Genomic DNA, 23,552 nt, shown 5'->3' on the forward strand with positions numbered 1-23,552 from the left:
CCTGCCTTCTCCTCGCTGCAGGAAAGACCTGTGTAAGGGTACACTAAGGCCTTTTTTTTTTTTACCACAGCTTAGTAAAAGGATCCCTTAGAACACATGTGTCAAACACAGGGCCTGTGGGCCAAATCTGGCCCGCCTGGCCTTTTATGTGGCCCCCGGCAATGCTCCCGAACTTCTCCTTCTCAGAACCCAGTGTGACCTCCCTCCTGCGCCGGTCCAACGTCACCGTCATGCCGGAAAGTCTGCCAGCTTCGGCAGCAATTCGGCAGCATTGTTCGTGGCTCCCTCTCCTGCCCTCTGTCCGCCGTAGTCACCCAGACGAAAACAGGAAGTTGCGCGTCACTAGAGACAGACCACGGCAGGCGAAAAGCAGGAGGAGGAGCCACGTGCAACATTCCCGAATCGCTGAGGCTGGCAGATTCTTTGACTTGGCGGCAACATTGGACCAGCGCCAGATGGATAGACACACCGAGCTGTGAAGAGAGAGGACCTGGCGCTGGAGGGAAAGGCATGCTGGGCAATGTATTGTTTGATGAAATATTATGTATGTTTTGTTTGGAAACCGCTTAGGTTTAAGCGGTCTAGAAATTTTATAAATAAATGAATAACTAGAGGCCCCTATTGAACCATTTCTGTCCCCTTCAATCTGTTCACGACTTACCTTCCACCGGTCTTGCAATGCTCACCTTACTCTCTACCTTGATTCCCTGCATACAGTTTAACCTTCTATTACTAATTGTCTGGTATTTTTATTTTTTAACCTAATTTTTAACTACATGTAAATCGCATTGGATTTGGATTTTGCGATCAAATCAAATATTTTAAATAAACTTGAATTCTCTAGCTCCTCAGTGTCTCATCTCCTTATATATACAGTATATATATATTTTAAACTTATATTCCACTTATCCTACAATTCTATGCAGATTACAAATTATTCAAGTACTCAAGCATTTTTCCCTATCTGTCCCAGTGGGCTCCCACTCTAATGTACCTGGGGCAATGGGGAGATTAAGTGACTTGACCAGGGTCACAAGGAGCAGTGTGGGTTTGAACCCATGACCTCAGGGTGCGGAGGTTCTAGCTTTAACCACTGCACCACACACTTATCTGTGCCTTTTGTCCTCCTCCACCACCAACTCTGGACTCTGTTCCTTCCAGCTTGTTACGTCGTACGCCCGGAAGAGACTTCCTGAGTCAACATATGATGCTCCATCTCTGGCCCTATTCAAATCCAAGTTTAACCCTTTCAGGACCATAAGGATCGTAGGCCAATTTTTGTGGTTTTGACGACATTTTTATGGTAAAAAGGGCTTGCAGATGCCAAAAAATTGATTTTTTTTTGTGAAATATCATTATTTTTTTTAAAAAAAATCAAACTTCTGGCTTATGGACAGTGTGGCAAGTGAATCTTCTCGTCAATCTGGCAACGACGCTAATGAATGAATGTCGGAACCAGTTTGTTTACATAAAGGCAGTATCATATGGAATCCGTACATATCAAATTTAGAACTGTAGACTATCCCAATCAAAATTTATAGGATTTTAAAGTTATGGGACAAATATGTCCCTTGGTCCTGAAAGGGTTAAAGCCCCCTTATCTGGCTGCTTTGAACTATTAACCCATTATTCACCTGTTTATTGCCTCTATATTGTTTTAATCATTCCAGGAATAAATGAAGCTAGTTAATTTCTGATTTGTTCTGTTTGCCTGTCTTGGATAGATTGTAAGCTCTGTCGAGCATGGACTGTTTCATATGTGTTTGTGTGCAGTATCATCTTATATCTAGCAGTGCGATACAAATGATTAGTAAAAGGACCCCTGGAAGCAATTTCACTGCCATATTCCCGGGAGGCCATTCTATAATGAATTACAATAATCAGTGCTGGATATGACTGCAGTGGCTAAGCGTATTCAAAATATGCATAGAAAGGAGGACTTAATAGACTGAATTCTATTCAACGTAGCAAAAGGAAGATTATTTTTTTGTAATTATATATTTGTATGAATTCACATAATTCTTCCCAGCGACCTTGAAGAATAAGAAACGAGGACGGCCTTATACAATCACTCAAAAAGGGATATCAACAATCTATATTTAAAAAAAGCATTGTCCACTATCAGTAGGAAATCCTTGGGGTGGGGGTGGGGGGGGTGTGGAAGGAGGAGAAAGCAGAAAATCAGAGGAACTGGTGAAACTCCTTATATCAAGACAACTTTGCAATAATAAGACACCATATATCGGGGATATTAATTAAGCAGTGCATTACAATTAAATGGAAGCCACAGTAACAACCAAATCAGATGAATTTATTCTTGCATCTATAAAAAAATTCAGTCAAAAATCACTTAATTATTATATCTGCTCAAAGATGGAGGGGAGAAATATGTAGGAGCTGATAAGATATTATGTATACAAATAAGTGGGAGATATGATAGAGACGTTTAAATAAATTACTGCCGCAAAAAAATTGTTGCAAAAAATGTTATAACTATCCTTTGAAAAACCATTTAAGTAAAGTGGAGAAAAAAGCTTCAACTAGTTTTTATATGCAGACGGCAACCCAATGAGTTTTTAGCTGTTCTTAATCTGTATCATAGGCAAAAAAAACACTCCACTACTTCTCTAAATGAAATCTTTCAAAATAGGAAAATATTTCACCACTGTGCACAGGGAACAGGAAAAAGAACCTTCAGGAAGATTACACTTATCTTCACAGCTGTTGATGTAAGCCAGGATCGCGATCCAAAGACACAACGATCTTACTGCGGTCACATTTCCGGCAATGAAGTGAAGACAAGGAACCGATGTCCAGATCCAACAAGGCACTTGTTTCACCAACGAATGGCTGCTTCAGGGAATTCCCTCCTATTCCGTCCACAATCTGGCTCCACAATGGTGCCTGACTTGTAGTTCCCGATATCATGACATCCCGATATCATGAGGGAAAAGCTTCAGGATGTATAACAAATGCTGAATATAAATTTTTGACGTTTCAACAATTTATTATCCCCATCATGTACTTTCTTCCGAAAGTTCATAAGGATTTTTTTTTAAAACTCCGGACGACCGATTTTTCAGCCAGAGGGTACTTATTGTAGAGTATGTAAATATGTTGAAGTTTTTCTGCAATCATTAATGCTCACTATTCCTTCATTTTTACTGGACACGACTGATTTTTTGACATGTCTGGCAGACCATAATCAAGAAGGTGATGTTGTTATAATGGTTACCCTGGGTGTTAAGTTGTTGTATAGTTGCATCCCTCAAGATGAGGCACTTGAGGTGGTGAGAGAAGCTTTAGAGAATCGTCCTACACCTCATCAGATACTTACAGAAATTCTGCTATCTTTAACTACTACAGCAATGTCTAATCTAATCTAATCTAATCCTTAGGTTTGTATACCGCATCATCTCCACGTTCGTAGAGCTCGACGCGGTTTACAGTAGGAGAAATAGGAACGAACTACAACAGAGGGTTAGAGGTAGAAGTGTGAAGAAAATTTAGAGGACTTGGGATGCCAAGATATAAGAGTTTCCTTGATTCCTAAGTTGGAGGGAGACTTACATTTTTTGAGAAAAGCCAGGTTTTCAGATGTTTGCGGAAAACTTGGAGAGAGCTCAAGTTCCGAAGAGGGGAGGTAAGGTTGTTCCAGAGCTCAATGATTTTGAAGTGGAGGGAGGTCCCTAGCTTTCCTGTGTGGGAAATGCCTTTTAGCGAGGGGAAGGATAGTTTTAATTTGTGGGAGGATCTGGTGGTATTAGGGTTTGAGGAATTCCAAGAAAGAGGGATAAAGGGAGGGAGGATACCATATAGGATTTTGAAAGTTAAACAGGCGCATTTATAGTGGACCCTGGCGATTATCGGAAGATATGTCAGAGAACTACTTCATTTTTGATTAGAAGTTTTATCAACAAAAATCAGGTGTGGTGATGGGGGCATCCTTTGCCCCTTCGATAGCGAATCTCTTTATGGCTAAGTTTGAAAAGAACTGGATCTATGAATCAAATTTTATGGTTCATATTAAAATATGGAAGAGATTCATAGACGATATATTTTTATTGTGGACATCGACTCAAGAACAGCTAGGGAATTTTTTTGTGCTATTTAAATGAATGCCATCCTACTATCAAATTTGAAATGAAGAGTGATACTGATGAATTGACATTTTTAGATGTCAAGATCAATCAAGTAAATGGGAATTTTTTAACATCTGTATTTACAAAGCCAACTGATAAGAATACATTATTGCAATATACAAGTATGCACCTGGGTGTTTTAAAAAACAATCTCCCAGTATCTCAGTTCTTCAGCTATAGAAGAATCTGTCATTCAACTGAGGAATTTACTAGTAAAGCAATGTAGCTGAAAAGCAAATATGAAGTTTGGGGATATCCAAAATCAGTGATTACTAAGGCGAATAAACATCGTTCAGAAAATACTGATTTTGTGACATATGATGAGATTTTCTGATGTTTCTCAGTGACTGGGAAGAAAAATTAAAAGCTTATGGCCAATGGTGCAAACTAAACAAAATTGCCATGAATTGGATTGTAAGGTGGCATTCTCACGAAATAAAAATCTAAAAGATCTGATGTGCCAGGCAGATATTTGGTCTAGTAAAGGGGTGGAAAGGGTGGGTTTATTTCGTTGTAACAACTGAACTGTCTGTCCTCTGATCAGTGAAGGAGATCTAGTTCTGATCCCACAGAGAAAACCTTGGAAAATGTCAAGTCTGGTTATTTGCGAAACTATGGGTGTAGTGTATGGAATAGTGTGCCCGTGTGATCTCTGCTATATAGGGCACACTATGAGAGGTTTAAAAACTAGGTTGTTCGAACACCGGTCAAATATTAACCATAGAAGACAATATGATGTGCTGACTCGTCATTGTGCTGAAAAAGAACACTCGTTTGAGGACTTCAAATGTTTTGTACTTGATCATATTCCAGTAACAGCACCTAGAGGAGATGTAAAAACCAAATTATACCAGAGTGAGCAAAGATCAATTTACTTTTTTAATACCATCTGGCCCAATGGTTTAAATAAAAAAATAGAATGGTATGCTTTCTATTAAGTTATGAGTCTTTACATTTTTGTTTTTTTCAATAAAGTTCTTAGTGTTGAGTTTCTGGAGGAAGTGATGTCATGATATCGGGAGCTACAAGTCAGGCACCATTGTGAAGCCAGATTGTGGACGGAATAGGAGGGAATTCCCTGAAGCAGCCATTCGTTGGTGAAACAAGTGCCATGTTGGATCTGGACATCGGTTCCTTGTCTTCACTTCAATGACGGAAATGTGACCGCAGTATGATCGTTGCGTCTTTGGATCGCGATCCTGGTTTCCATCAACAGCTGTGAAGATAAGTGTAATCTTCCTGAAGGTTCTTTTTCCTGTTCCCTGTGCACAGTGGTGAAATATTTTCCTATTTTGAAAGATTTCATTTAGAGAAGTAGTGGAGTTTTTTTTGCCTATGATACAGATTAAGAACGGCTAAAACCTCATTGGGTTGCCGTCTTAATAAAACTAGTTGAGGCTTTTTTCTCCACTTTACTTAAATGGTTTTTGAAAGGATAGTTCCACCACTTGGCTTATAACATTTTTGCAACATTTTTTTGCGGCAGTAATTTATTTAAGATTGTTATTGTTAGTATTGTTTCTAGAGAGACGTTTAAATACTTATGCAATATAAATGTATATGAGTTGAGTCTCATGCGAAAGAAAACTCTGCAATGAGAGGGCATAGGATGAAGTTAAGAGGTGATAGGCTCAAGAGTAATTTGAGGAAATACTTTTTTTACCGAATGTGTGGTAGATACATGTGTCCCAGAAGAGGTGGTAGAGACAGAGACTGTGTCTGAATTCCAAAGGGCCTGGGATAGGCACGTGGGATCTCTCAGGGAGAGAAAAAGATAATGGTTACTGTGGATGGGCCATTTGGTCTTTATCTGCTATCATGTTACAGTGCTTCTATAACCATAAAGTTTTATGACATCATAATCCAGCTGTAAAGAACCTTAGCCAACAGCGGCCAACCCAGGTCCCAAGTACCAGACAGAAACCCAAAGAGTAGCAGCATTCTAGAGCTGAGATAGTGATGTCATAATACCTGAGAGCCAACCTCATCAGTGATGTCACAGTGGCTTGATTGTCCTATACTTGGCTCACATAAGAACTGCCATACTGGGACAGACTGAAGGTCCATCAAGACCAGTATCCTATTTCCAACAGTGGCCAACCCAGGTTCCAAGTACCTGACAGAAACCCAAAGAGTAGCAGCATTCTAGAGCTGAGATAGTGATGTCATAATACCTGAGAGCCAACCTCATCAGTGATGTCACAGTGGCTTGATTGTCCTATACTTGGCTCATATAAGAACATAAGAATTTCCATACTGGGACAGACCAAAGCTATCAAGCCCAGTATCCTGTTTCCAACAGTAGCCAACCCAGGTCCCAGGTTTGAAAGCACGATAAAAACTCCAGAACAGTTTAAATGCTTGGAATTGGAAAGAGGAATCAAAACTTTAACAGAATGGAATTCAAGCAAATAATGCCAATTCCATGAATGTTTAGATGCAAAAAAAAAAAAAAAAGGGCTTGGGAATGCAACAAAACCTCAAAGCATACTGAAAATGAAACAAGCCACTTAAAAAAGAAATCTTGCCTGGATTGTCATCCTCATCAATAGGGGAATTACATTTCCTAGCTCTAAAAATCACTCTAGCCATAGTCAATTGATCATCTTTGCAGAAATTCCCAGATCTAGAGCATGACAGTAATTGATGTGAGGAAAGATCAACAACTGAGTCACCAATCTGAAAAAGAAGACCTAAGATGTTTGAAATACTCTTCCCACCATGGGTAGAAACTGCCACATAATAAGTCAATATATTAAACAATTTGGGTCGTACTGCCTTCCAATTTCCCAGTGGCCTATTTAGCAATATAAGGTCAATTTCATGGCCATTAATCGAACCTGAAGACTGGCACATCAAATAATCCAGACCATTGTGATACATCTACATTCCCTCTTGCAACAATGTAACCTTTCTCTTGTTCCACTACAATATGATGTAACTAATTTCCCATGTTGCTCTATGGGCCTCTTATTTTGTAAATCGCCTAGAACCTGTACTAGATAAGTGCGATTAAGAAATCCTGATTAGATTAGCTTGTCTACTTTACTTTCAGTTAATTTAATAGAAAGGAAATTCCATAGTCTATTATTGAGACAGACATGGGAGAAGCCACTGCTTGCCCTGGATCGTAGCATGGAATGTTGCTACTCTGGGGATTCCGCATGGAATGTTGCTTCTCTTTGGGGTTCCGGAATCTTGCTATTCCTTGAGATTCTGTATGGAATGTTGCTACTCTTTGGGTTTTGGCCAGGTACTAGTGACCTGGATTGGCCACCATGAGAACAGGCTAGTGGGCTTCATGGACCATTGGTCCAACCCAGTAAGGCTATTATATTCGTATTATAGTCCCAAAGACTATGCAAAAGATCTAAAACATAAGATCATAAGAATTGGTAGGTCCATCAAGTCCAAAATTCTGTTTCCAACAGTGGCCAGCCTAGCTAGATCCCAAGTAGTAAAACAGATTCTATGCTGCTTATCCTAGGAATAAGCAGTGGATTTCTGCAAACCATCTCAATCATGGCTTAGGACTTCTCTTTTTAGGAAATTATCTAAACCTTCTTTAAACCCTGCTAAGCTAACTGATTTCACAACATTTTCCGGCAATGAATTCCAAAGTTTAATTACACACTATGTGAAGAAATATTTTCTCTGGTTTGTTTTAAATCTACTACTTAGTAGCTTCATTGCATGTCACCTAGTCCTTAGTATTTATGGAAAGAGTGAACAAGCGACTCACATCTCCCCTTTCCACTCCACTCAGTATTTTATAGACCTCTATCATATCACCCCTGAGCCGTCTCTTCTCCAAACTGAAGAGCCCTAACCTCTTTAGCCTCTCCTCATAGGGAAGTCGTCCCATCCCTTTTATCATTTTTGTCACCCTTCTCTGTACCTTTTCTAATTCCACTATATCTTTTTTGAGATACGGCGACCAGAATTACACACGGTATTTTGAGGTGCGGCCGTACCACAGAGCGATACAAACGCATTACAACATTTCCATCTTTGTTTTCCATTCCAATTCCTAACATTCTATTTGCTTTCTTAGCAGCCGCCACACATTGAGCTGAGGGTTTCAACGTATCCTCAACAATGACATCCAGATCCTTTTCCTGGGCAGTGACTCCTAACACCGAACCCAGCATCACATAGTTATAGGTCGGGTTCTTCTTTCCCACATGCATCACTTTGCACTTGCTCACATTAAATGTCATCTTCCATTTTGACGCCCAGTCTTCCAGTCTCACAAGGTCATCTTGCAATTTTTCACAATCCTCTTGCGATTTAACAACTTTGTGTCATCAGCAAATTTTATTATCTCACTAGTTATTCTCAACTCTAGATCATTAATAAATATGTTAAAAAGCAGCGGTCCCAGCAGAAACCCCTGGGGAACCCTATTATTTATCCACAAAAATACCTCCCTTTTATTCAAATTTCTAATTCTTAATTAGAAACAGTGATGAAGTTTTCTCATATCAGACTTATCTCCACTGATCACACATTTAAAGTTCTTTATAGAGGAGAGGCCTCAGATCCCCGTGTGTTGCCATTGATTAACTATACAAGAGACTAGATAGGAAACTCTCCCCCTCCTGCCCAATTTTAAGATGATGTATATCAAAAAAACTGATAATGAACTTAGCTTCAATTAGGCAGGGAGTTCTTATGAGTTCTTATATCGCTCAGCTTCTGTTTTCTTTGCTGCGGTCCGTTCCTGCCAACGTAAAGCTAGCTGGCGTTTCACTATATAGCTGCGTCAGGGCAGTGGACTCCTGTGAAAATAATGCAAAACACAGCGCTGTTAGAGTAAGACCAATGCCAGAATACTCCTCTCTGTACTTCTACTTACTCGGCGAATGAATGAACGCTCAAAATGGCAAAGATGGCCGCCGCTTTGAACTGCCCAGTTTTATACTACTAACATATGACATCACATGGGAGGAGCCTGATTGCAACATCCAATGGTCTGAAAGGGCTTGCACCTCCTATGCTTTGAATGGGAAACTGATGATCACTGTGTTAAAATAATAATAATAATAACAGCTTATATATCGCAATACCGTGAAGTTCTATGCGGTTTACAAAGATTAAGCAAAGGTACAAATCGATTGACTTTAAGAGGGGAGGAAGAAAGAGGGTTAATAGGACAGGAAATCCATTTTTGAGGAGAGAGTGATCAATAGAACAAGTTAATCGCTATAGAGGGGAGAGAGAAGAGAGGATCAGTTGTCTAGATACTTTAGGAACAGGTGTGTTTTCAGACGTTTCCTAAATTCCTCATAAGTAGTGGGCGAAAGCAATTGTTCTAGGTCTTTACCCCATGATGTTGCTTGGTGCGAGAGAAGATGTTCATGGTGTTTTTTCAGTTTACAACCTCTCACTGGGGGGGAAACGAAGTTGGAATGTGAGCTTCTCTTGTGTCTGTTGGCTGAGAAGATGAAAAGGTCAGTTATATATTTAGGGGCAAGTCCGTGTAGTGCTTTGAAGCAGAAGCAGGCAAATTTAAACTTTACGCGCGCCTCCATTGGCAGCCAATGCAGCTGTCGGTAGTAGGGTGTCATGTGGTCAAACTTCCTCAGCCCAAAGATCAGTTTGACCGCTGCATTTTGCATCAGTTGTAAACGCTGCATGTTCTTTTGGGAAATTGCTAAATAGGCGATGTTACAGTAGTCAAGTAGACTCAGTACGAGGGATTGGACTAGGGTTCTGAATGCCGCTGTATCGAAATAAGCTTTAATGGATCTGAGTTTCCAGAGAGTGAAAAATCCCTTTCTGATCAAGGAGTCCACCTGGTCTCTCATGGTTAGGCACTGATCCAAAGTTACACCTAGTATCTTTATGGTAGGTTGGATAGGGTAATTAAGATTATTGATACATAGTGGTGATTTGGTGTCAAGCGGATGTGGCGAAGCAACAAAGAAAGTTGTCTTTTCTGAATTAAGTTTGAGCCTAAAGGTTGTCATCCAGTGCTCCATCACGTTTATGGCTTCTGAAGCTTTAGGAATAGTTTCAGAGATAGAATTAACGAATGGGATGATGATCGTAAAATCATCTGCATAACTAAATAGTTTTATCCCTAACTGGGTTAGCTGTGTGCCTAGTGAGGACATGTAGACGTTGAAGAGCAATGGAGATAGCGGAGACCCTTGTGGTACACCGGATGAATTGCTCCAGGTATCTGAAAGTTCATAATTAAAATGTACTTGCTAAGTGCGAGACATAAGGAAGCCACAGAACCAATTCAGCACCTCGTCCCTGATACCAATGGCGTCTAGGCATTGCAGTGGTCTACTAGATCAAAGGCAGAACTCATATCGAATTGCATAACCAGGGCATTAAGGCCCTTACTAAACAATAGGCGCAGATTATCTAAAATAGCCGCAATTACTGTCTCGGTACTGAATAACAGTCTAAAACCGGATTGAGTTTCATGTAGGAGAGAGAACTGATCTAGATAATCCATCAGTTGGGTGTGTACCAATCCCTCCATAATTTTTACAATAAACGGAATGGATGCTACTGGTCTGTAGTTGGATATTATAGGTGAAGATTCTTTTCTATTTTTTAGAATTGGGGTTATTATTATGTGACCATTATTAGAGAGGAACTTCCCAGTTTTTAGGTTATGAGCCAAATATTGCATCAACGATAGTTTAAATACTAAAGGTGCCGCTTTCATGATTTCTGGGGGGTATGAGTCCAGAACGCAATAGGATTTAGAGTATTTGTTATATAGTCTGTTGTAATTGTTCCACTCTAAATCTTGAAAGGAGCTCCAGATTATGTCTGCCGGTGTATCATTTCCTTGGGTGATAGGTATCGGATGATCACTAGGGTCATTTGTTGAACAATGAATTCTAAGGTTTTTAATTTTTGAATCAAAGTGTAGTGCTAAGTCATTTGCAGAGGGTAACTTAGAGTTGTGTGTGGGTGTGATTGATTCCTTGTGAACCATTACAAGATGAGTTGATTTTAATTGAGTAGAATGCTTTACGTTTGTCTTTTATCATTTGTTTGTAGATTTTTATGTTAGCTCTCCATTTGTTACGGTCTGTTAGTTCTCCTGTTTTTTTCCAAGTTCTTTCTAGTCGTCTAGCTAGTTGTTTCAGTTTTAGAAGTTTGGTGTCAAACCATTTGTTATATTTATTTGCATTGCTTTTGCTATTGCGTATAGGGGCGATTTTATCTAAAATGGATGTGCTGGTTGTCATCCAGTGATCCCAGAAATCGATTCCTTCTTCTATCTCTGATTGCAATTCATATTGTGTCCAGAAATCTATTGGATTAATATAGCCTCTGGTGTGATGTTCTCTTTTTATTATTGGGCATGTTTTAGATTTAGAATAAGACCAGATTAGCTTGAAATAATAAGTAAAATGATCATAAGAACATAAGAACATAAGAAATGCCTGCACCGGATCAGACCTGGGGTCCATCCAGTCCAGTGATCCGCACAAGCGGAGGCTCAGCCAGGCGTACCCCGACGCATACATTAGTCACTCGTATCCCTCAATGTGTCCTGCAAGAAGATGTGCGTCCAATTTTCCCTTAAATCCTAGAATGGTAGTTTCTTCCACCATCTCTTTCGGGAGAGAGTTCCAGGCGTTCACCACTCGCTGTGTGAAGCAGAACTTTCTGACATTTGTCCTGGCCGTGTCCCCTCTCAGCTTCAGGCCATGACCTCTGGTCCGAGTCTGGGTCACATTCGCCAATGTGAATAAAGCTATTTATTTCTCTCCATCCTTTCCCCCTGCTGGTGAGTGAGCTTGCTCCATTTTGTCGATTCCTTTTAGCAATTTAAAAGTCTCTATCAGATCCCCTCTCAGTCTTCTCTTCTCAAGGGTGAATAATCCCAGTTTTCTGAGGCGATCCTTGTAGCTCAGGTTCTCCATACCTTTTACTAGCTTCGTCGCTCGCCTCTGCACCTTCTCCAGCAGTGTTATATCCTTTTTCAGGTATGGAGACCAGTGTTGGACACAGTATTCCAAGTGTGGTCTGACCATTGCTCTATAAAGCGGCATTATGACCTCCCTTGATCTACTCGTGATTCCCTTCTTTATCATGCCTAACATCCTGTTAGCTTTCTTTGCCGCCGCTGCGCATTGAGCCGACGGCTTTAGGGTCCTGTCTATCAATACCCCCAAGTCTTTTTCTTGTTCGCTCTTCCCCAATGTTATACCTAACAGTTTATACTCATGCTCCTTGTTTTTTCTGCCCAGGTGCATCACTTTGCATTTTTCCACATTAAAACTCATCTGCCAATTTTCTGCCCATCTCTCAAGTTGCTTCAAATCTCTCTGAAGTTCCTCGCTGTCTTTTTGTGACCTGATTGTCCGGCATAGCTTTGTGTCATCTGCAAACCTGACAATAACACTGGTCGTTTCTTCTTCCAGGTCATTTACGAAGATATTGAATAAAATAGGCCCAAGAACTGAGCCCTGAGGCACACCGCTAGTTACTTTCTTCCAGTATGAGTACTTCCCATTTATGCCCACTCTCTGTCTTCTGTTTTCCAGCCATTTTCCTATCCATCTTAGTATAGCCCCTTCTATTCCATGACTTTGTAGTTTTTTGAAAAGTCTCGCATGAGGTACTTTGTCGAACGCTTTCTGGAAGTCCAAGTATATTACGTCTACCGGTTCTCCGCTATCGACTTGTTTGTTCACTCCCTCAAAAAATTGAAGTAAGTTGGTCAAGCACGACTTTCCTTTCCTGAAGCCATGCTGACTACCTTTCAGCAGGTCATGGTTATCTAGATGCTGTACTATGCTGTCTTTAATCAAAGCTTCAACCATTTTCCCAGGGACCGATGTGAGACTCACAGGTCTATAGTTTCCCGGTTCTCCCCTTGATCCTTTTTTGAAGATTGGGATGACGTTCGCTATCTTCCAGTCTTCTGGTATCCGTCCGGTTCTAATGTTAGCGAGGGATTGCAGTAGTTCTCCGATTTCCACCTTTAGTTCCTTTAATACTCTCGGGTGAATTCAATCTGGGCCAGGGGATTTGTCACTTTTTAGTTTGTCAATCTGATAGTATATCTGGTCCAGATCCACCTTCACTGTGGTGAGGCTCTCCTCTATTTCTCCCTTGAAAACTTTCACTGTTTCGGGTATTGAAGTGGCATCTTCCTTGGTAAAGACAGAAGCAAAGAAGGAATTTAATCTGTCTGCAATCTGTTTGTCTTCTTTGATGTATCCTTTTCTTCCTTGGTCGTCGAGAGGGCCTACTGTCTCCTTTGCAGGTTTTTTCCCCTTAACATATCTAAAAAAGGGTTTGAAGTTTTTGGCCTCTTGGGCTATCTTTTCCTCATAGGCCCTTTTGGCTTCTCTCACCGCCTTGTGGCACTTCTTCTGGTCGTCTTTGTGACTGTTCCAAGCCTCAGTTGTATTCTCGCGTTTCCATTTTTTAAAAGAGTCCTTCTTTTCCCTAACTGCATCCTTCACCTCTTTGGTTAGCCAAGCTGGTTCTCTTTTGGCTTTAGTTTTCCTTCCTTTGGTTATCTGCGGAATGTATAGATTCTGTGCTTCGGTGATAGTATTTTTTAGTAGGGACCATGCTTGCTCTACCGTTTCGATTTCAGCTATCCTTTTTTTGATCCGTTTTCTTACCATGGCTCTCATGTTGTCATATCTTCCTTTTTTAAAGTTAAATGTTGTGGTTAGGGTCTTGGTTCGCTTCCCCTTTCCGATGTCGAGTTTAAAGTAGATCATACTGTGATCGCTCGTCCCCTGCGGGACCGTGACTTCTACTTCTTTTGTTTGCCCAGTTATGCCATTTAGGACCAAGTCCAAGGTGGCGTTTCCTCTTGTCGGTTCCCCTACCATTTGTTCCAGGAAGCAGTCACCCACCATTTCCAGGAACTTTATCTCCCTGCCGCAGCTTGAGGTTACTAGGTTCCAGTCTATTCCTGGGAAATTGAAGTCTCCCATGATCGTTACATTTCCCGTCCTACATTCTTGTCTTATTTCTTCTATCATCTCAGAGTCTGTTTCCTCCGTCTGACCTGGAGGTCGATAGTAGAGACCTATTTTTGTGTCTGCTCCGTTCTCTCTGGGGATTTTTACCCAGAGGGACTCCAGTTTCTTTTTCTCCTCCGCCTTCCCTATTCCAGTAGATTCTACTCCTTCCTGGACATATAGGGCAATGCCTCCCCCTTTCTGTCCTGTTCTGTCTCTTCTGTAAAGCTTGTATCCCTGCAGTACTGTATCCCATTCGTTTTCCTCATTCCACCATGTTTCTGTTATGCCAATGATATCTATTTCTTCGCGTCTTGCTAGTGTCTCCAACTCCCCCATTTTATTTCTTAGGCTTCTGGCATTCGTGTACAAACATTTAAGCTCCCTTTGTGCTGCCTTCTTGGACTTTCTGGGCTTCACAGTCCCTATTGTGTCTTTCACGGCTTTTATTTGCGCTCCATTGTTGTCTCCCTCATTTGCTGCAAGTTCTTTCCCTTTATCTGGGAAGATGTCCTTAGTGCCTGCTGTCCGGGCCATCGACCGGTTGTCGACTGTCCGCTCTCCCCTGATCTTCAGTTTAAAGTCTTCTCAATGACCTTCTTCATGTTTCCAGCCAATATTCTAGCCCCTTCTTTGGTGAGGTGTAGTCCGTCCTTCCTATAGTACCTGCTCCTTCCCCAGAACGCTGTCCAGATGCGCACGAAGTCAAAGCCTTCTTCCTCGCACCATCGTCTCATCCAGGCGTTGATGTCTCGCAGTTCATCTTGCTTCTTCGCATCTGCTCTCGGTACTGGGAGGATCTCAGAAAATGCCACTGTCACCTCCCTGACCTTCAGTTTTCTTCCAAGTGAGCGGAGCTGGTTCTTCATTTCCTCCCTATCATACTTCCGTCCGCTCACATCGTTGGTTCCCACGTGGATAAGTACAGCAGTGTCATCCCCTCCTGCGCTGTCTATGATCCTGATGATCCTGCCGGCCACATCCTTCACTCTTGCTCCGGGCAGGCAGGTGACCATCCTGTCTTCTCTTCCTCCTGCGATGTGGCTGTCTACATTGCGTATAATGGAATCTCCAACGATGATCCCTATCTTCTCTATTCGAGGGTTTCTTGGGGGTCGTAAGTCCACATCCATGGTGTAGGTCACGTCTTCTTTCTTCTATGACACATCCCCAACCTCCGCTTCCAACTCTTCATCAGTGGTTCGGGTACAGCTCTCCAACCCTGGGACCTCCACACGTTGCTGGTGAGCTTCCTCGATGAATTTCTCAAGTTCCTCGATCTCTTCGCTGGCACTGGCACTGTCCGTCACAAGCAACTTCTCCTGTTTGCTGGGTTCTTCTTTAAAGGTGAGGAATTCTTCTAGTTCTCTCACTGTTCCCTCCAGCATACGAACTTGTTGTTTCAGGCTATCCAGCTCTCTGCACCGACTGCAAACGTATGCCCTAGTCCCCGAGGGGAGGTAGTCATACATATTGCAGCCAGTGCAGAAGACTGGAAAGCCCATCTTCTGGGTACTGTGGGCGATCATTTCCCTTCTTCCTTTCTGAGGTGTCTGTGACCCTTCTGTTTCTGTCGGTTGTGTGTGACCCGACTTTCTGTTGTCTTCCTGTTAGTAGTGAGTCTGCTTGTGCTGCTGTGTTTTAGGTGAGTGCTTGTTCTAGGTGTGTGGTGTGCAAGAAGTGTTCCCTGTTGTGTGGCTAGGTAAGAAAAGACTTGTAACTTACACCTTTGGTCTTTCTTATGGGCGACCTAAATTCCTGGCTCCTTCGCAAAGGCTCCTTCGCAAAGGCGCTCTCGCTAAGGCGAGTGCCTTTGCCGCTCGCCTTCGCCGCACGCCGAACGGCCGCACGCCGTTGGCTCCCTTCCTGTTAAGGGGGAGTCGGGGCGATGACGCTGATGATGCGGAGGGGGTGGGCGGAGCTTCCTCTCACTGCTACCCGCTCCTCTCCGCCGCCGCTGATATCGCTCTCCTGCCTTTACAGGCTCTTCCCGGCTTCTCCCCACCGGCTGCTTCTTCTCCGCTGCTCCTCTTCTCCTCGCGGCTTTACGTATAGAGATGGCAGGCTTTGGGATGTCCTTTGTGGACATGGCTACCATATCTAACTGATGGCCTTTTCATGTGTTTGTGTGGGTAAAGGGAGGTTGTAATTGAGTAGGGATAGAAAGTTTTTTAACTCTTTCGCGTTTGTATTGTTCTCTTCATCTAGGTGTAAGTTTATGTCTCCTGCGATGATATTGTAAGAAGAACCGAGTGAATTGTTTAGGACAAATGCACAGAAGTCTTTTTGCTTTTGGCCAGCTTTTTGGTGGGACGTAGAATAATATGCATGATAGGGATTCTTCTAGATGACGGTTGCTAATTTTACAGGCTAGAATTTCTAGTTGGTCACTCATTTTGGAATCTAATAGTTCGAACTCAAATCCATCTTTAAGAATAATTGCTAGACCTCCTCCTTTTTTTCCCACGCGGTTTAGCGTAAGGATTTTATAATTGTCTGGTAGGAGGTCAATTATTATTGGATCATCTTCTGATAGTAACCATGTTTCAGTTAGTTAAAGGCAGGCTATTTGCTTGTTAATGATCCAATCATTAATTAGGAAGGCTTTAATCTTGACAGATCTAGTATTAAGGTATGCACAGGGGACAGATGTGGGTGTGATAGGTTTGGTAGCGGTATTGGTTTTGATGGATTTTACTTGCCTTACTCTTTTTTTAAGGGTTTGTTGGTGTCTTCTTTTATTTGAGATAGCAGTAATGTGATTTGTTATGTTTTCTTGTGGAATAGAGATGTGTAAAAGTGAGAGATCCGAGTAGTTGATTGATTGTGATTGTGGGTGGAGGTGGAGGTAGTTAACATCTTTGATGTTGCCAATTAGCAGACAGATCAGGAAAATCAGGAGGAGATTCATGTTTGCGGGGTATGGTATTTCTTCCTAGCACAGAAGTGTAATGGTTTCCCTGTAAATTCTTGAGTTATTGTTTGTATGGTTGTTGACTGGATGGGTGTAGGTTTTGAAGGTGGTCCAAAGGGATATAGATCTTAAGCAGTTCTACGACAAGTCTCTAGTAATTACACATGCAGCTATCAGTTAGTCATGCATTTAACAGCTATTTGTGTCTCTGATGATAACATATGCCTCAAAAATTCCTAAGTAGTCCTAATTCAAGACTTCACCAATTACACATACATCTAGTGGTTAAATTTTCATCTAGCAATTGTATGACTCTGATGGTAACATATGCCTAGCAGTTACATATGCAGGCAGGCAGTTCTTAATCGCAGGATCAGGTCGATGGGCTCTCTGTAGTGGCGATGGCTGATCCCGCTGCTTGGAAATAAAAAGCAGGTAGTTATTGGGTGGAGCACAGATACTCGGCAGGATCGGGTCGATGGTCTCCCGATAGTGGTGGCTGATCCCTCTGCTTGTTTTTAAAAGAAAGCAGGCAGTTGATTCTCCCCAGTGGACTGCCGAGGGGGGGGGGGGGAGAGGGAGGCGGAGCTCAGATTAGCTATAAAGTTGTTCATTTCAAAGTCAAAAAAATTTACCCTTCTTCATTGAGAATATTGACCATTTAACTCCACTCTCTGTTTTTTGTCTTTCAGCCAGTTCTCTGTCCATAAAAGGACCTTACCTCCTATCCCATGACTTTCTAATTTCCTCAGAAGTCTTCAATGAGGTAATTTGTCAAATGCCTTTTGAAAATTCAAATACACAATATCAACCAGTTCACCTTTTTCCACATGTTCGTTTGTTCAACCCTTCAAAGAAATAAAGTAGATTGTGGAGGCAAAATTTCCCTTGACTAAAATCCATGTTGGTTTTCTCTCATTAATCCACACTCATGTATATATTCTGCCATTTTGTTCTTTATAATAATCTCTACCATTTTGCCCAGCACTGATGTCAGACTCACCGGTCTGTAATTTCCCAGATCACCTCTGGAACCCTTTTTAAAAATCAGTGTCACATTGGCCACCCTCCAGTCTTCTGGTGCTATGCTGGTTTTTAAAGAAAAATTGCAAATTACTAATAATAACCCTGCAAGTTCATTTTTCAATTCTATCAGCCCTCGGGATGTATAACATCCAGTCCAGGTGATTTGCTACAGTTCAATTTGTCAAATTGACCCATTACATCATCCATTGTTACAGAGATTTGTATGAATTTCTCTGATTCATCAGAATTGAATGCAATTTCTGGCACCAGCAACTCTCCCACAACTTTCTCAGTGAAGACCGAAGCAAAGAATTCATTTAATCTCTCCACTATGGCCTTGTATTCCCTGAGAACCCCTATTAACCCTCAGTTATCTAGCAAGCCAACCGATTCTCTTCTTGGCTTCTTGCTTTTAATATGCCTAAAAAAGTTTTAATGGTGTATTTTTTCTTCCAATGTAATCTTCTTTTCAAGTTCTCTCTTCACCTTCCTTATTAGCACCTTGCATTATTTTCTGTCGGATCCTCTTTTAGCTCTAATAGCTTCCTTCACCTTACTCGTTAACCACGCTAGCTGCCTTTGGTCTTCCTTCCTCCTTTTATAATATATGGAATATATCTAGTCTGGGCTTCTAGGATGGAATTTTTAAATAACATTCATGCCCGAAGTATATTTTTGACCTTTGCAGCTGCACCTTTAAGTTTCTTTTTTACCATTCTCCTCATGTTATCATAGTCTCCTTTTTAAAGTTTATAGTGGTGTTGTACTGGATTTCCTATGTAAACTTATTCCAGGAGTTATATCATTGTGATCATGTTATGATCACTGTTATCAAGTGGCCCCATTACCTCCCTCACCAATTCATGTGCTCCATTAAGAACTAGATCTAGAATTGCTTTACCTCTTGTCCGGGTTTTAGAAAGCCCCTACACGCTCCAGCCGCATCTGAAGGCCTCTGAGCAAGTCCGGATAATGTACCACAATACAATACAATTTTTATTTGTATGCCACCAATACCTCCATGAAGTTCGCAGCGGAATTATTAGTAACAAATTCATGAAATAGGTCTTTTTTTGAAACATTTAAAATGAGATTGCTGGTTAATATTAGCTGGTAATGCTTTCCACCGTTTTGCTGCTTGATATGGAGTTAAAAGTTCTGTTGTATCTAATGCTCCTAATGATTGGATACCGAAAAGTATCATTGTTTCTTGGGTTCAAAGATGGATTATTAGAAGATTTAACGAGATGTTGCATATAATCAGGAGTTTTTCCAAGCCGTATTTTAAATAGAATACAGTAGAATTTATAAAGTAATGTAATTTATGTAAATCAGGTGTAATCTTATCTCTTCTTTTTTTTTTTTTTCAATCTGAAGATTAATCTAGTAGCTGTATTCTGTGGCATTTGCTCCAGACCCTCCAGACGCAGCCAGAGCTCGTCACAAAGAGAGGAGGCTTTCTGGGGGCGGGGCTGGAGGACAGAATGGGGTGGGGCTAGAGACAGGGCTGGAGGCGGAACAGGGTGAGGTCATTTATCTGAGGTTTTGGATTTTGTTTTTTTTTTAATATGGTAACCCTAGTCCTGGGATAACTGGCTCTCCAGCTGCCCATAAATATAAGCACCCACCTGACCTGAAAACCAGAGGCCTTAGCGAACGCCTTCATTTTACTCGTGTCGTACTGATCGCACTGGCGGCCTGTGGCGTTGCACATTAGTTTCAAGTTGCTGTGTTGGGTTTACAAATTGTATTATTATTTGACCGTGTCCAGTCCACCTGTGTGGTGAGCTGATAAAATATATTTTTTCAGTGGGAAGTTCTTGATGTCGTTAAACATTCAACAACTAGTTCCCTCAGTTAAAATCCTTGGTGTATTAATCGACGAAAAACTTACCTACCATGATCATATTTCTCTTACTGTTAAATCATGCTTTTTCAAACTACGTCTTATTAGATCAATATCCAAAATTTTGAACCCTAACTCTATTAAAATATTAATCCATTCTTTAGTAATTTCAAAACTCGATTATTGCAATGCTCTCTTTCTTAATATTTCACAGAAAGAATTAAGGAGATTACAACTGATTCAAACTACTGCAATAAAATTAACGTATAACGCCAGGAAATATGATCATGTCTCACCATTATTGATAGATTCTCATTGGCTCCCCATTAGCCATAGAATCACTTTTAAAATAACACTGCTCATCTTTAAAACTTTAGCTTCAGAGGAACCCCAATTCATATCTAGACTCTTAATACCTCATAGCACACAACGCTTACTTCGCTCTACTGGTCAGAACCTTCTTTCAGTCCCTTCCCTAAAAATTATTGGCACGAGAAGGGCTCACATAGTCTCTGTGATGGGTCCCCTATGGTGGAACGCCCTTCCACAATATATTCGTAATGAAAAAGACATTTTAACATTTTAAAAACTTTTAAAATCTTATTTATTTAGAGATGCATTTAATATTTAAAAGCAGAATATGTCTTGCTAAAAATGCTGTGGTTTACCACCCTTTTCCTTTTGTTCTTTCCCTTTTCTACTCTACTTGAAAATTGTAACTTTCATCCATTCCTTCCCGAATTCTTGTATGTTTATGTCATAAAATTGTTAAATGTGAACCTCTTTTATTTTTGATTTGTACATCGCTTAGTGATTCTAATAGGCGATCAATCAAATTTGCTAATAAACTTGATAAACTAGAAAAAGAGCATTTTCATATGTCGGAGCTCCGTAATGTTTCTTTGCGTTTTGATTTTAGTAAACTTTTAAAAACTGGAATAGCTGTTCAAATGGTCACACATTAATTGGAAGAGCCACGAAACAATAAATTACACATTTTGGTGGGCAAATGTGTGTACCACATATAAATATGAGAGAATGAATGTGGAATGTTTGGGGTTTAGTAGTTCATTTATTAAAAGGTGGAGCCCATTGACTACATTTGTTACCTCGCAATAAGGGTCATATATCTCTCCTTTTATTAGATTTCCTAACACATCCAGGGTAGGTGGGTGGGGGGAGGGAAATGTATTTTGAGGGTTGAAATTACTTAATTATAATATTGTAATCACATCATATGTCTTATTGTATTAATAATTGGGAGGAGGGTGGGAGAAAATGATTGTTTTATGTATTACTTGCGTAGTTAATAGTGCGTTTTTATGCAGTATTTTATGTTCAATTAATTGTATTGCACTGTCAAAGTTTGAAAATCAATAAAGATTAAAAAAAAAAAAAAAATTTAGTTGCTTCAACAATAGTTTAATTGGATTGGATTAGATTTATTATTTTTGATAAACCACAGTTGGCATAGGTATTAAAGCAGTGTAAAATACAAAAAGTCATAGGATTTTATTGAATGGAACTGTTTATTTGTAATGTTGTACTGAAATTGTAAACCGCTTTTTAAAATGAATAAATCCAAATCAAGGGTCAACAATAAGCCAATAAATGGATCATCAAATAATCTTGAAATGTAATGCTTTTGCTTTCTGTTTGTGTCCTCCCCATAGTATCTACTCATCTCTGCCACTGAGACTCTACGCTGCTGATATGCAGTCTCCGAGAATCCCGGGACGCAAGCGAGGGAGGCCTCCAATCCACTCCAACCCTATGAAAATGGCTGTTCACAACCTCTACTCCACGTCGGCCAGTTCCCTCCCAGCAGTCAAGATCCCAAAGAAGAGAGGCCGTAAGCCCGGGTACAAGGTAAGATGGGGCACCTTAGTCCGCTCTTTCTACCTCTGCGATGGTGTCGGTCTAACACAGGCCCTCACGCTATTTCACAAGAAGTTAGCACAAAGAGAGAAAACCAACTGAGCAAAATCTATGGACAAGGGGATCTACAGTCCCTAGTTTTCCAAGTTTATTTAAGTTTTACTATCCCGCGCTATGGTTATACCTTCATAGGTGGCTTACAATCTACACTTCTCCCTCCGAATCTGTGGATTCAGTATTCGTGGATTCGGTTATTCACGATTTTTTAAAAAAATTTTTAAAATAAAGCTGCATTCTGGACATTCCCCTCCTCTCTCCCGCCTTCCGCCCAGCATCCCGGACCTTATCTGGTGATCTAGCAGGCTTTTGGGGCAGGAGCGATCTTCCTACGCTCCTGCCCCGTGCAGATCACTCGTAGGAAATGGCTGCCGTGAGCTCCAGTCTAGGTCTCGAGAGATTACGGGAGTTCACTTTCTTGATGAATAAGCCGCAATGGCTTAATAGACTCGACACTGGCAGTGTTTCAGCATCTGTGCCTTTATCAAGAGTCTAGCTTGAAAGTGGTACTGGCAAAAAGAGGCAGTGGAGATGTCTCAACTACTAGTTGGATACAAGTCTTTTGTTTGAGAATAAGCCACTAAAATGTGTAAAAACCAAAGTCCCACATCTTGTGGCTTATTCTCAAATAAAAGTCTTGTATCCAGCTGGTGGTTGTGACATCTCCACTGCCTCCTGTTACCCTTATAGGCTTTGTCTCTTCTTTTCGGTTCTTTTGAAAGTGGTACTGTGCATATGTGCACTCGGGTAGACGCGCTGTAGAAGTGTCGATTGAAGCGAGATAAAAACTGGTATCCAAAGCGTAGCTAAAGGTCACAAGTTTGGGCATAACATTATGCATTGTTGATGTGCTACTGAGCTGTTTGGTTTTGATCCCAAGAAATCTGCATCACTTGAGCCCCTCAATTTGGGGCAAACTTTCAACACGCTTCCTTTTATTTCAAGGGGTGTGTGCGTGCCCTAGTTCATATGCTCATTCCTGCTGTATCACATCTCAACTGTTTAAGTACTCATTTAATTATCGAGAGAAATAATTGTTAGGAAGGGTTGTTTTATAGCAGAGGACGGGTCAGTGGTGTCAGTTAGACCCTGGGGATCACTTAAATGCAGCTGAGGTGTGAAAAGAGCTGAGCAGAGCTAAGGATGCTCTGTCTGTAACGTTGCTTGATGGATTGGGCTGTGCAGGTCACAGGGTCACAGTAACTCTGTCACATCAAATGCTGAACAGTCAGTTCAGATCCCTCAGGGATGAAGAATACAGGCCGAGGAGCTCTGCTTCAGTGGAACGTGAGTTCTAGCACAAGATGAGACTCAAAGTGGATAGACTTACGAGCAATGTTGGAAAAGGTGGTGGATGGATGGAACAGCCTTCGGCGATTCGGACGGAAAAACAGGAGCAGAACTCGATAAAGCTTGGCAGAAGTACTTAGGATCTCTGAGAGAGGAAAGGATTGTAGGTGGTTTGGATGGGCAGGTTGGGTAGGCCACACGGTCTTTATCTGCCTTTATTTATCTGTGTTTCTAAAGATTCTCTTAAAACTTGAATCAAAAGACACCCAAAGGCATAAATAGGTGAGTTCAGTGTCGTAGCAAGGGTTGGTAGTGCTCTCCATGCCCTCCTTTCCTCGTTTCTTTCCCGCCCCCCCATATCATACTCACGCCCTCCCTTCCCCCCTGTACCTCTGCAAACATCTATCAGCATGAGCAGCTGCTTGCAATGGCAT

At 41.2% G+C, this 23,552-nt stretch overlaps 1 protein-coding gene across 1 annotated transcript in view; it reads left to right on the forward strand.

Annotated features, from left to right (window-relative positions):
* The window catches only part of SCML4 (Scm polycomb group protein like 4), a 91,089-nt gene that overhangs the window by 32,068 nt on the left and 35,469 nt on the right, over positions 1 to 23,552 (forward strand). The window contains exon 2 of the mRNA XM_033939698.1: positions 21,567 to 21,762. Coding sequence (XP_033795589.1) covers positions 21,607 to 21,762 — 156 coding nt within the window. The 5' untranslated portion in view covers positions 21,567 to 21,606. The remainder of the gene's footprint in view (positions 1 to 21,566; positions 21,763 to 23,552) is intronic.

Source organism: Geotrypetes seraphini, chromosome 3 (genome assembly GCF_902459505.1).
Source record: "Geotrypetes seraphini chromosome 3, aGeoSer1.1, whole genome shotgun sequence".
In the NCBI taxonomy this organism is placed as follows: Eukaryota; Metazoa; Chordata; class Amphibia; order Gymnophiona; family Dermophiidae; genus Geotrypetes; species Geotrypetes seraphini.